The 14,324-nt window shown below is 38.9% G+C and overlaps 1 protein-coding gene across 1 annotated transcript in view; it reads right to left on the bottom strand.

The window, feature by feature from the left end:
- PALMD (palmdelphin) overlaps positions 1 to 14,324 on the bottom strand; it is a 49,777-nt gene that overhangs the window by 20,168 nt on the left and 15,285 nt on the right. Inside the window, exons 2-3 of the mRNA XM_077905568.1 lie at positions 12,843 to 12,923; positions 6,522 to 6,646 (exon numbers count right to left, since the gene is read on the bottom strand). Of these exons, the coding sequence (XP_077761694.1) occupies positions 6,522 to 6,646; positions 12,843 to 12,923 (206 nt within the window). The remainder of the gene's footprint in view (positions 1 to 6,521; positions 6,647 to 12,842; positions 12,924 to 14,324) is intronic.

Genomic DNA, 14,324 nt, shown 5'->3' with positions numbered 1-14,324 from the left:
CAAGAATAAGCTGAGTGGATCATGGTGGAATGAGTCTGGAGTCAGAAAGATCTACATGTGACTCATGGCTTCACTTATTGGATTTAGTTTTCTGTGTTCTAGTGGCCTTCTATATGAAATAATGGTGATCAGACTTCCTCCAGCGAACCATCATTCTCAGAATAATGCTTAGTACATAGTATAAGTTCCATAAAGGATAGCTGTTATTATTGAATTACAGTGGAGTGGTGTCATTCTACTCTACCTTTAAGCCTACCTTGGTGGGGGAGTGTTTATTCTGGGTAAATTTAACCCTTATTTCTACTAACCTAATGGATGAGATTGGTAGGTGTGAACAACAGAGAAGGTTGGGAGGTAGGGGACAAGGAAATAAAACAGCCTATGAAAGAGGGAAAGGTGAGAAAGTGAAGTGATGGTGAGCCATCAACAGTGGCCTCAAAAACCACGGGTACCACTGTCATGTAACTTTGCCCTTTACTCAAGATGGTTGGGTACTTACTCTTTTTTTATTTTTTAAAGATTCTGAGGCTTTCCTTTTTTAGTTCCTTAACGTTCATGTCATTGTGTAGTCTTTAGCTGGTCCTTTTTTTTTTAGCTGGTCCCTTTAATAGGTGATATGTTCAAGTCTGCCCATCCTTTCATCCATCCATCATCCATATTTTTCCATTCATTTATTTATCAAGCTACATAGTCACAGGTATTCCCCTATGTGCTAGGCATTGTACTAGGCTTTTTCTGATGGGGGCTGGGGGACAGATACTTCTTCTTTTTTGCTGGAAATCTGATTCATTTTGGTCTTTTTGTGAAATTAAAAAAATCTCCTGAATTAAAAATAATCAGAATATCTGGGAAATTAAAAACAACAACAGATGAACTCCTACAAATCTGATAAACCAATTACTCAAATATGGAGAGTGAAAAACAAGCTTGGAATGATTTTGACTCATGTAATTGCTTCAGAATAATTTCTTAAGTGTTTCTAGGCAACAGCAAATTTAAGAAGAAGAAACAAATGGTGGTTTCTCTCTCTCTCTCTCTCTCTTTTTTTTTTTTTTTTGCCTTTTCTCCCTTTCTCTTCTCTCTCATGTTGTCACAAAAGAGCACCTTGTGTTATCTCCCACAATGTAATGCTAGATATGGCTGGCTAGGTCAGGGCAGGAAGGCAGAAACATTTGGAATGTGATATGTAGCCTTCCTCACTGCATTGGATGCGACATTAGTTTCATTAAGGTACAGGTGGACCTCACAGGTAGATCAGAGCATTAGGTAGGGTTAAATTTGGATTGAAATCAAATGAGCTGGATTTCGATAAACCACAACCAGCATCAAAATCATTTAACCTTTATATTTCTACGTCAATCCTTTGAGTTCCTTTTTGAAATTGAATCTTACCTGCTATTTTTTTTGAGTTAACTGAGTAGATTATTGCTTTATATGATATTGAGAAGAATGCATTTCCTAATACTGAATCTCCCTTTGTGGAGGAATTTCCTTTATGTGGGGTAGTGGTAGCTGCGGCCCGCTCCTCAGATTTTCTCATGACATACAATCACACAGAAATCTACTCCTTCATGTATCTTCCTATTAGTACCATATGGGCAGGCAGTTTCTAACCATTTGGAGACAAATGAGAGCTCATTAAAGGAAGGCAGAGGGTCAGAAGTACACTTTAGAATATGAAAAAAAAAGGTCCTTACTAAAGAACATTTAATCATAAGTAGATAATCCTTCTCAAAGGGAAGGCAGTGCGTTTGTCTCATTCTCCTTGGCAGTTAACCTTTTGCATTTTATGCTTGTGACATTTCTGTCAGGCGCTCTGTGTGCTCCAATTGAAGTCAGAGGTCTTTGGACACAGCTCAAAAAGTAGCAAGTGTCTGGAGGGCAGCTTGATGTAAACCATTTTGGCAGGAGTCATGGAGAACAGCTGGGCAGCTGCATAGGAAAGAGGAATCTAGAATGTGAATGACATAGTTCCTTGGGATACTTCTGAGGGTGCTTGGTGGGGGGATGGTGGTCATTTGGGGTACAGGCTATTGGATGGAGGGAATCAACAGACGTGACAAAAGAGGATTTCTAAGCCAGCCTATAAATGTATGCACATGGATGTCTGGACTAAAAAGTCAGCACTGGATTTGCACCTGCGCCTATAATCAGGAAGTAAGTGGTTCAGTGGTCACAGTAAGAACAAGGCTCATCTGGGAGACAAATTGAAAGTCTATTTAAGCAAAGTGATTCAGAAGGAGTTGTTCAATATCATTTTCCTCCTGGGAACATTTCTTCCTAAGGTATTAATCAGGGCACCAGGCAAAATACTAATATTGTTCCAAAGCTGAGAATGTGTCTCTGAGACAAAAACCATGGAAACCTACTTATTTTCTGAAATGTTGCTTCTCTGAAAGAAAAACTGAGAGGATGAATAAGCAGACATGCTTTACTTAAAGGTTAGGTGTGAGTCAGGGAACCTCTGAGTGTTTTCAATATGGCAGAGAGTCATCTGAACGTCTATATAAAATGATGCATGTGAAAGAGTGAAATCATAGCATGGATTGGAAATAAAAAGTGCTGTAAAAGGGTAGCATTTACAGGATTTGACTTCTGTAAAAGTTTTCTGCAGGATCTGAGGCATAATTTATTTCTATAATTAAGACTTCTAATTTGATTTTAAATCTTGGGTCTTAAGTTTTTAGCTGTAGGAGTCAGGGCAAGTCAGCATCTAAAAATGTCATTTTTCTCACCCATTAAATGTTATCTACCTCATAAGGTGATTGTTGGTATTCAACAAAATAATCTATATGAAGGACTTAACACAGTGCCTGGTCTATAACACACACTGTAAAAACTAACTGCTGTTGTTAGCATTTCAGTCTTCAAGCCATAAAGAAAACCCATCAATTATTTCCAAATGGAAAGAATCCTACTTGGGTGCTAATCTCAGTTTACTCAAAGAAAAAGATTCTTTGTACTGGCATAAGGAAATGAGAGATCTTGGCCAAAAGATAAAAAGCCCCTGATAAATCTCCAGGCAGTGTCCTTCTTTCAATTGTTTTTGACTCCTAGTAAGGAATAGGATCTAATATTTTTTGAACACCTACATGTATCAGGCACTCAAGAAGTTGCTTCACTGATAAAGTCCTGTGAAGTCACTATAATTATCCCATTATTACAGACAAGGAAACTGAGGCCCAAAGAGATGAAAGAACACATCCAAGCTTCTGTATGTACTATGGTTGGCAGAAATAGGGACTTGAATGCCAAAGGCCACACTCTTTCAGTTCATTTCACAAGACTGTGGAAGTATAGTAGTAGGAATGAAAACTCCAGGGGCAGTCTGGTCCTGCTACAGACCCTGAAGGAACAGCAACGTTTCTATTTTGATGTTCCCATTAAAATCTTATCCTCTAGCTGAGAGGCCTGGCAGATGGCAAATGTCACCCTTGAGCAGTCATTGAAGTCAAATGATAAACACATTCAGGGCTGGGGATGCTTCCCCTGCTTAGGGAAGGAAGATGGCTGTGCCTGGCTCGACCCCATTGGTTGACTTGGTTGCTTCTTGGAGCTAACAGGAAAATGTACTTTATTTAGCTGGTAATACTAGCTCCTTTAAGTGCCGCAGGTAGTTGTTTTGGAGACAGATTAAATCTAAAAACACGAACCTGATGTTGAGCAGCTTTAGAAATATCTGAGAAGAAAATGTTCAGTTATCAGGTAAAGCTGCTCTGGCAACATGATTTCTACGATGTGGGGCAGTAGCGGAGGCTGCTTAATACAGACAAGGCACAGATATTTTTTTTCTCTGTATGTTGCTTCAGAACATTCTGTTCTCTGCACATTTTTAACAAGATAAACATGGCTTTGTGGGTCACAGTGATGCAAATTCTTTAGTAACTCTTGGCAAATACCTTTGTAGGGCCATTCCTTAAACAAGGCAATTTGCTGGGAGGTGGTAGGTGTTTCAGCATTTCCAGGACATTTCCACTTACAGCACTCCTTTAGTTTTACAGCAGGAGAACACTAAACCTGACTGGTTTTGAGGCCCATGTTTACCCATGCTTCTGTGAACTCGACTAAGTCCTCTATCCTTTCCAAGCCTATTTTGCCGTGTCTGCCACGGAGGTGTCAGTGCTTTCTAGGATTGCTGTGAAAATTAAATGGCTTAATGTAAGTGCAAGTGCTTTGCAAATTGCACAAGGGCAATTAAAAATGAATCATTCTTGTTACTATTATTTCTATTTAGGGGTTGACATCATTCGGTGTTAATAAAGGAGCACTGATGGTTAATGACATCCTAAAGATTCAAAACAAAGTTGTAGTGAAGTCACAGGCACGAAAAGCACAGTGTAGAGAATCTAGTCAATAATATTGTAATAACATTGTATGGTGACAGATGGTGACTATGTTCATCATGGTGAGCACTGTGTAATGTACAGTTGTTGAATCACGATGCTGTGTTCCTGAAACTAATATAATAATATTAGATGTCAACTATAGTTCAATTAAAACAAAACAAGAAACCCTCATAATTCATAATAAGGTGCCAGAAATTGGGTAATGTATAGACACGTAACTAGTAATTTAATATAGATATTAGAGACTTCCTATAAAAGATAATAACTCTTCAGACCATAGAGTGTGGTCTGGAATGCTGTGTGCTGTCACTCTATAGGCAGCATAGCGTAGTCAAATGAGTTAGTTTCTGATCCTCCACTTCCTAATTGTGTGAATTTTTCAACCTCTGCACAAAAAGTGAAGATGATGACACTGTGTCAGGGTTATGAAGATTAAATGGGATGATATACGTAAAGTATCTGGTGGGTAATATGGCTGGTAAATATGGTTTCTCTACCTCTTCTGGCTCCTCTTTCTCCTTTTGTTTTTTTTTTTTTTTTTTTTTGTCAGATAGGAGCTCTAACTAGGCAATCCACGGTCAATACCGCTAGAAGCTTATGTGCTTCTCAGAGCATTCAGGCATGGACTGAAAGCAATCAGTAGAACCCTAGTAAATTCTCTGGGATTACTTACAATGCTGCCCAAACTTGTTAATGGAGTCTATGTAGCCACTTCAATTATCATCAAGTGCAGAGAAAGTTGTAGGTGTTCAATAGGGGCAAAGATTCTTAATGAGGAGGCTCTGAAGGGAAGCATGGAGGTGTCTACAGAGTGCAGGGGATGCAGGGATTAAATCCAGAACTCCTTTGAGAAAAGGATTCTGTATTGACGATGAGAAAGTAATCATCAGCTAAGCCAGACTTTGGTAAGAAGCTCTTGCTAAGGGATGCCTTATGGAGGATCACGCTTTCCAAACTTTAGAGTTGATTTTTTGAGTTATTTTTAAGTATTTGTTATCTACTATTCAGAAGCACTTCACATCTTTGAGCAACCAACGGAGGAGTTGTAAATGTAAGCATTTCAATGATTACAATATAACTTTTAAAGAACTGTTAGTTTAAAAACATCTCAATGAGTAGTCAATGATTTTAGCTCTTAAGTATATAAGTGCATGAAATTAGGCAAGCAAAATGAAAATCAGTTTAAAAAGGAAGCTTTTTTCCATGTTGTCAATTTGAGGCCTAATGCAATCTGTCCGTATAGTGTGCTGAGGATGGACAGAATGTGGTCGTTTAGCTATGGGATATTTTCACTTTGCAGGTCTTTTCCTATAGTTCTCACCAAAGAGAACAAAGTCGCGGTGAGTGAGATTTTGAAAGCTACCTATGTTTCAAAGATCCATAGGCTTTAAATTGTTGTCATTATTATGCCATAAGAAATCCCATCTTTTTTCCATGCATAGGTTAGAAAATGGTTCTAACATTTTCTTTCTTCCATGCTATCTGTATTTTGTGATAATACTAATAACCCCATCTTCTATTCCAGCTTTTCAATTTTTTCATATCCATCACCTCATTTTAAGCCAAAGCAATTTAAAAACTTTCCTTGTTATGTCATAAGTTGCTGACTTAGTACCGATGGTGTGTGATGGGCAGGGAAGGACATTGAGAAGTGAGGTCAACACTTGCGACCCAGTAATTAGGGAAGAAGAAGAGAGAAAATGCTAGTAAAGTATTCCTATGGTGTCTTCTCTTCCAAAGTATGGTTGTGACTGGGGAGAGCCTGGGAGAAGGGTGATGGAGGCACAGTGTAAACACACCTGTAGGGCTGTCACCTGTCCTAAGGTGAGAGTGGGGGATGGGGCTGGGAAAGACTGTTTTATGATCACCTGTTATGTGCCAGGTAGGTGCCAGTAGCTGAGCTACAATATACAAAATACATATATTTTTCATTTGCTCAATAACTACAAAAGATATTATTACTACCGTTTTATAGATGAGGAAATAGGCCTGGAGAGCTTTGGGTAAGTCACTACTATGTATTTAAAAAATATATCTGTTGTCTTCTGGTGTTGTCTTAGCCTTTATTAGAAATCCAAATGGAAGATCTGATTTTGTCTCTAAAAATAAGAATGGCTCTTATATATGCAAAGTCAAACTAAAAGAAGTTGTGGAGTGTCTCAGTGAGGGTCATACCTGAGGATACTTTGTTCTAGAACCTGGATCTGGTGCTGGTCTTGTTGATTTTGTTTCTTCATCTCTTCCTGTTCTTTTCCGCTGCTGACTCCATCTAGAAGCCATTTCTCCCTTAAGGCCTTTTTCTGATATCAGGAAACATAAAGATGTTTTTAAATCAGTCAACAATTTCCAAAATCTCTGACTGCTTTGAAATATTTTGAATTTTAATATGGACAGAGTAAAGAGAAATGATTTTTTCCCACTGCTTTGCCTGAATAAATCTGGTATTTTCCTTCAGTGTACACTTTGTGACTCCCTTCCAAAGCCAGTTTATGTATCTAAATTCTATTATCTTTCAAGTTCTCGTTCAGGTCCCTCCTTCTCTGTGAAACTCTCCATCCTCCCCCCCATGCTCACCCTCAGAGAACTCTCTTTTCTCTGAATCATGCAGCACTGTCTGTTTACATATGCTGTATGTCTACCAGTTGTACGGGGACCTTATCATGTGATACCTTACTATTATTTATTTGGTTAATGGGTATACATCTTGTGTCTTTGAAGTGGAAGCCTCCTTTAAGCCATTTTTTATCATCTCAATGACAGTGTACAGCTCATGTTCCAAAAAATCTTTGTGGGATTATTTGAAATGATGGGCAAAACAAGAAACTGCTATTGTATCTTAAACCATTCAATGTTAGCCTTAAGTGGTGTGGTCAGGATTTATTGCTTTGCCTACCCAATACCCCTTCTTTTTTTTCTGAGAACCATCCTGGTTCCAGATACCCAAGTTCAGCACAGATTACTTGTTCCAATAATGTGATGCACAAAGTTCACTGATCTGTCTAAATATTGGTGAGTTGAATTTTTGTTAACTTTAACAACAACAAAAACCTTATGTTTTATCACATGCAGAAAAACCCCCTTGAATTTGCATGAAGGAATTACAATCCTATACTTTGCCTGTAAGAAAACTTAAAGCAAATGAGACATGTGTTAATTTTGGAGGGAACTTAGCTAGCATCCTATCCATGTCTTACTTCGGAATTGTTAGATATTATTTCAGAGAGTTTGAGTTTCTCCTGAAGAAAACTGTTCTCCCGGGCAGCCCGGGTGGCTCAGCGGTTTAGCGTTGCCTTCAGCCCAAGGTGTGATCATGGAGACCCGGGATCGAGTCCCACGTCGGGCTCCCTGCATGGAGCCTGCTTCTCCCTCTGCCTGTGTCTCTGCCTCTCTCTCTCTCTCTCTCTCTCATGAATAAATAAATAAAATCTAAAAAAAAAGAAAACTGTTCTCCCTATATATCTAACTACCTATAAATTATTTGTTCAAAAATTGCTTATTGGGGATTGACTGTTTCTAAAATGGTGAGGAGAGAAGAATGGGAACTTTGTATTTTCTGAGATTTCTTTCTCTTACACCACGATTAAAATGAGACCAAGTAAAAAGAACTGGGGAGGATGCTAGGATTAATGGTACTGGAATATAAATACCTTTGAATTTTAAACAAAATTTAAATAAGGTTGACTGTGGTAGGTAATTATCAAGTGATGGTTATTTTAAGTGAGGCAATGGTTTCCAAGACAATAAGAAACATTACATTGATTACAAATATATATTCTATGGAATTATAGTTTTTAGGACTGATAAAACCTGGACTGCTCTAGTTGAAGCATGGAGGGGGCCTGGCAGCCATGGATGCACAAAACAGTTTGAAAGCCACCAGACTGAAAAACGACCTTGTCCCAGCTAATCATATTTGTGCTGGCCTTTTCAGATTTTCAGGCAATTGCTTGTGGACAACACACCCCATAAGAGTGGTTTGTAGCCAGAGATTATTTTCCTCAGTGTTATCTTAACCCTTAATTATAGCTGTTTAGCCGTTTGTAAAAATGTTCTCCTACAGACACAGTTAAATGTTATTAATAAAGGTCAAAGATTTATCACTTGAGATCAAAGATGCCAAGAAAATCTTAGTATACTATCATTTTAAGAATTTACCTTGATTTTAATTTATTTTTCTTTGATGGAATGTGATGATAGCTAATGCATAGTAATGAAGACAGATGACACCTCTCAAAGTAAATTATAGTCCTTACAAACCACCTACGAGGACAGTTTCAGTCATTTACATCCATATCACTATAAGAAGCATTGAGATGGAATGGTTTTATGTTGCTGAGTTACAGAGAACAGAGAATAATTCTTGTGATGTGATTATTTGAACTTGGGGCTATAGCCTTGGTTCTTAGTGTGGCTAGGAATAAGAATAATTTTAATTTTAGCCTTATAGAATTTTGTTCATAATTCACAAAAGGTCATTTACTTCTGAGATCTTTGCCAGAAGTAAAATGACAAAAATGAATGTGTGAATCAACTCTTTGCCTCTGAATATAAAATATGCAATTTGGATGTGCAGTTAAAACGATACGGTTCAATCACATACTATAACATATAGTTGTTTTATTTTTAGGTCACAGTTTAGACTTGTGCTTTCATCTATAAGGTCGATGAAAAATGTATGTCACCACAATGATATTCAGAATCAAAAGCCATCGTAACTAAGTGAAAATATAAGTGACATGTGGGTAATAGATCTTTGGGCAGTTTTTTTTAGGGAAAGGTTTTCCTGAAGCATTTTGCATGCTATATTACAGTAGACTTTAGGAACAAATTAATTTTTCATACAAATCAAGTGGACTTCCAGAAAAGAAAAGTTTTCTAAGCTAAGTGTATTTTGTGTTTCTTGGCAGCAGACTGCGATCATGTAACTAGGCAAGGAGCAGCATAGTGTACAAATCTCAAGAATGTTTGAAAGCTAGAATGCTACTCATGTCCCCCGAAATTCCCTTTCTAGAGTGTCATTGGTATAACTGATTGCCAGGTTCCAGAGCCAGAGAATATCAGAACGAGTTGCTACCATTACTTTGCAATATATGTACTAATGATACAGAGGAGTCCTTTGTAAATGTTTGTGTTTGTGTTTAAAGTGTGTCACTGAAGTGTAATGAAACAGCTCGCAATTGGGAAAGTGCTCAGGACAGTCAGTAGGGTGGAGACAGATGGATAAAGAAGAGAAGAAGAGAAAGACTGGTTAACTGTAGAGACAACAGAGCTTTCTTGACTTGGTGAACGTATTGTATTATGAACTTTATAAATACTTCAGGGGTGCCCGAGTGGTGCAGTCGGTTAAGTGACTGACTCTTGGTTTTGGCTCAGGTAGTGAGCTCGGGGTCATGAGATCGAGCCCTGAGTGGGGCTCCACACTTAGTGTGGGGTCTGCTTGAGATTCTCCCTCCACCCCTCTCACTCTGCTCTCTCAAATAGAGAAATCTTTAAAAAATATTTCTGCACATCTCTGAACCCCATTTGTAATGGTGCCCAGTTGCTGTTTGGTACAGGCAACCATTTTCTGCAAAACACTATTCAAACAGCCCTGCTTTCCTCTGTGTTCCCTTTGTGGTCCATGCCTCGCATGCGGTGCTCATCACGGTGGGAGTGTCATTGCAGGTTTCAGTGTCAGTTATCATTTTAAGGACACAGGTCAAACTTCATTGTGTCTTCTTAGTGTCCTGCTTAGTACCTTACACATAATGGGTATTTAATAAGTATTTTTTACTAAAAGGCCCTCTATACATCCATATGAATCCTACTTATCATTTAGACTCGGTTTAAATCCCACATCTTTAATAGATCTGCTTTGACCACCTCAGATTGAAGAGTACGCCTAATCTTGTTTTTGTTTTTAAAGATTTTATTCATTTATTCATGACACACACACACATACACACACAGAGGCAGAGACACAGGCAGAGGGAGAAGCAGGCTCCTTGTGGGGAGCCCGATGTGAGACTCGATCCCAGGACCCTGGGATCACTACCTGAGCCGAAGGTAGACACTCAACCCCTGACCCACCCACCTGGGTCCCACACCTTATATTCTTATTTATTTTTATTTTTATTTTTAAAAAAGATTTTATTTATTCATGAGACACAGAGAGAGAGGCAGAGTCACAGGCAGAGGGAGAAGCAGGCTCCATGCCGGGAGCCCAATGTGGGACTCAATCCCAGGACTCCAGGATCACAGCCTGGGCCAAAGGCAAATGCTTAACCACTGAGCCACCCAGGCGTCCCATATTCTTATTTAAATTAAAAAAACTTTTAATTTGTCCTAATTATTTATTTAATCCTGAGTTCCCCGCTAGCTTGCAGACAGAAGGGCTACAGCCCTCTGGGGCCACTGTTAGTCTGTGTGGCATTAATATGATAATCAGGAAAAAGTGTATCTCACCTCCACCCCTTCTGGTCAGTGCACAGCTCGGGAAGATGGATAGCACCTTTGTGCAGAGAAAAAGAAATGTTCTCCTTCAGACAGAAGGAGTCCTATGCCAGCATGCACAGTTCCAAGGGAGTGTGGGCAGGGTTTTAGCACCCCTTTCTCAGGTATCTTTGTGCAGTACACAATCTGCACAACAGTGTACGGAGATATAAAGCATGATAAATGTTCTGATTGGATTGGATTAGACAAAGTCTCCTGGGTTCCAGAAAGCAAACCTATAGGGAAGATCATGTATTATTTTTGGACTGGTTTTGGCAAGTATTGAAAAAAGGGGGATCCCTGGGTGGTGCAGCGGTTTGGCGCCTGCCTTTGGCCCAGGGCGTGATCCTGGAGACCCGGGATCGAATCCCACGTCAGGCTCCCGGCATGGAGCCTGCTTCTGTCTCTGCCTCTCTCTCTCTGTGTGACTATCATAAATAAATAAAAATTAAAAAAAAAAAAAAAAAAAAGGAAGCTTACGGACACCTGGGTGGCTTGGCGGTTGAGTGTCCGCCTTTGGCTCAGGGCATGATCCCCAGGATCGGGATCAAGTCCCACATGGGGCTTCCTGCAGGGAACCTGCTTCTCCCTTTGAAAAAAAAAAAAAAAAAAAAGAAAAAAGAAAAAAGGTGTCACCTCAGAAACAGACTTTTCAGCGAGTCAGGGTCAGAGCTTTCTTTTGTCAAACTTGCTTCCTACAATGAACTCAGGGGATGTTTAACCCTTTCTCCTACTGTGAGCTCTACTGTTTGGCTACCCACTCTATAAGGACCGTAATTGCTAATGCTAGAGAGCTATCCATTTACTCAGAAGTAGTCATTAGTTTATTGTGAGACTCAAAGTGTGTGTGAGTATGTGTGTGTGTGTGTCAGAGAGAGACAGAGAGAGAGAGAATAAGCACTGGTTATGGAATTAGAAATGGCTTAGCTCAAAAATTACTGTGGATTTGACTTTTGATCAGAGTTTCACCAAAATAACTTGGTAAAATTTGTTTTAGTTCCATTGATTTTTCTGGTTATACACACTGCATTTTTTGGCTCTATCTACTAGTCGCATAAATTCAGGATGACATACTGCAAGGATAACAGGCTAAATCTACTTTGAAATTATCCATCAAACATCGGAAATGTCAATTTATATAGGAGCAAAGAAACAGAATCCAGAGAGCGGAGGCTAAATGGAATCCCAAATTATGTTTCTTTTCAGAGGTGGCTACTTGATCCATCAGAAAGCCGAGTGAGCTGAGTTCGGCAGGTTTATCTTAAGTGTGTAGACCCCACGAGTGTAAGGCATTGTTTCATTGAGGGATTAATTAAGCAGCCTTGCTAGATAAGTAGCTTCCTGCTTGGGTCTGTTCACAAGGAGCTCCTGTTTGTCATTTGGTTGCATCCTGTGGCTAAACTACGCAATAAAATGTTGAAACTCAATGTGCTTTAATTACAAAATGACCACACCCATGGAAGATGTAAAGTCTGATTTTAAAAATGGAGGTTTATTTCTGGTTATGATCTCATGTTTTGTCAAAACAAAAAAACAAAGGAAAACAAAACTCCCCAAACATACTCAAACAATATTGGATTCATTGCACTGAGCTTTTAAATATAAGCATCCTTGACTCAGCCAGACAGTGTCTGTTGTACACCCCCTGGGGGAAGGCTGGCTTTTCATTGATTTCAAAAGGGACTTCCTAGCTGGATTGGTCCCTAGGGATGTTAAGCAAGACTGTGTTCGGGGCCAAATTAACAAGGCTGACTTCTCAAGGTTACCCAAGAAAATGAGGAAATTCAGTAGTAAAAGATAAAAGTAATACAAGCATGTTTTCAATTTTCTACATGTTTACCAGAAGGTATTAATCTCATATGCAAATATTATGAGCTCCTTGGCCTCCTCTATGGTTATTAGGGTGTTAGTAGAAATATGTTGAATTTTTTTTCCTTCCTAGAGCATCTTTACCATAGAAATTTTGAGTGCTAGTAAGCTATTTGAATACAAAATCATTGAAATGAAATTAAATTCATAAATTACCTTCAAATGCTGGTGCTTTAGTTTTTCTTCTTCTATTCTCAGCCGCTTCTGTGAGATTTCTTCCTGTATTTTTCTTTTATCCTGAAATAAAAGAAGTTCCAGCATAATCAACTTTTTCAATTTGCTTAAATATGTTTCCTTGGGGTTGTCGTCATTACCGAATGGCTGGCCAGCAGTATGCTCTTTGCACTGGTAGGAAGCTGCTTTGGAAACTCAGATTTCAAAGCGACGGAGGGCAAAGTGAGACATTCAAAGCATTTTGCTGGTGGAAAACGATATAAGGTGCTTTTTCAAAGAGAACTTGAAAATATTTTAATGTCTTTCCTTCCCTCCCATTAATCTCGCAAGATTGAGCTGTTGAGTGATGTGATGGAAAAAGTGAATTTTAAGGAGGGAGTTTTGAAATAGGCAGGAGGAAAGCCTGCGAGGAGGGAGACTGTTCCTGGCACAGGGGTGAAGGAACCGCCGGGGAAAAGGTCTGCTTATGTGGGAAAACAGGATAGCTAGCCTACAGAGCATTCAAAAACTAGAAAGCTAGAAAGTGGCAGTGTTTCCTCCTTGTATAACTTGCTATGTGGAGATAGAGAAAAAAGAGTTCAGATAATGCTTGTTAACAGTAAGAGGGCTTTTAGCTGTGGTTAAAAAATAATTCATGGGGAGATAGATCCTCTTTCACCGAGTTTAAATTGCATTACCTCAAAAAACCCAGAAAGCATACCTGTTAATGGCCAGGGGTTGTACTTTTTAGAAAATACAGCATATGTATTAAATAGCCTGGGTTTGATTTCTGGCTCTGCCACTTACGAGCTCTGTGCCCTTGGACAAAAATCCTTAACTTCTCTGTGCCTCAATTACCTCATCTGAACAATGAGGATAATACGAGAATCTACCTCATAAAATATGAGCATTAAATGTATGTGAAAGTTCCTAGCACAGCGTTTGACGCAGAGTGCCCTGTATTTAATAAAATTAAGTAAATAAGACATAATCTGTTAATCACAGAAAGTAGCACACTAATTCTGATAATGCTTCCATAAGCCTGAAATGTTTTAGAGATTCCCTCTCTGGAATTGTTTGAGGCATTTTATGAACTATGCAAAAGGCCCTTATTTCCTTATTATTATTATTTTTGGCCAGAGGTGACATTATCTTCCTTCTATTTTATAAGAGTGGGTTTTAAATCTGCACTCAAAATTAAAAACTCCCCAAGGATAAAAATTTGTTGCTAATGAAGACAACTAAAAGAATTTGAAGCAGGCTCAGAAGGTAATTTAGAAGGAAGAGCTCCAAAGATACTCAACAGCACTGTTGAAATAAGTGCATGGCTTCCTGATACGACTCCTTTGAAGATAAAAAACCTTTTTATGGATGTGTAAGTTCAGGTACATTTGTTGAAGAAAAACAACATGTTGCTCTCTAGCTTTGTCATGTTTTTCTTTGTGTGTTAGAAGAATATATGACTACATCAGTATCCCACTTTGT

The sequence above is a fragment of the Canis aureus genome, chromosome 8 (genome assembly GCF_053574225.1).
Source record: "Canis aureus isolate CA01 chromosome 8, VMU_Caureus_v.1.0, whole genome shotgun sequence".
Lineage (NCBI taxonomy): Eukaryota > Metazoa > Chordata > Mammalia > Carnivora > Canidae > Canis > Canis aureus.
Note: the sequence above shows the minus strand (reverse complement) of the source record. Positions and strands in the feature narration are given on the sequence as shown.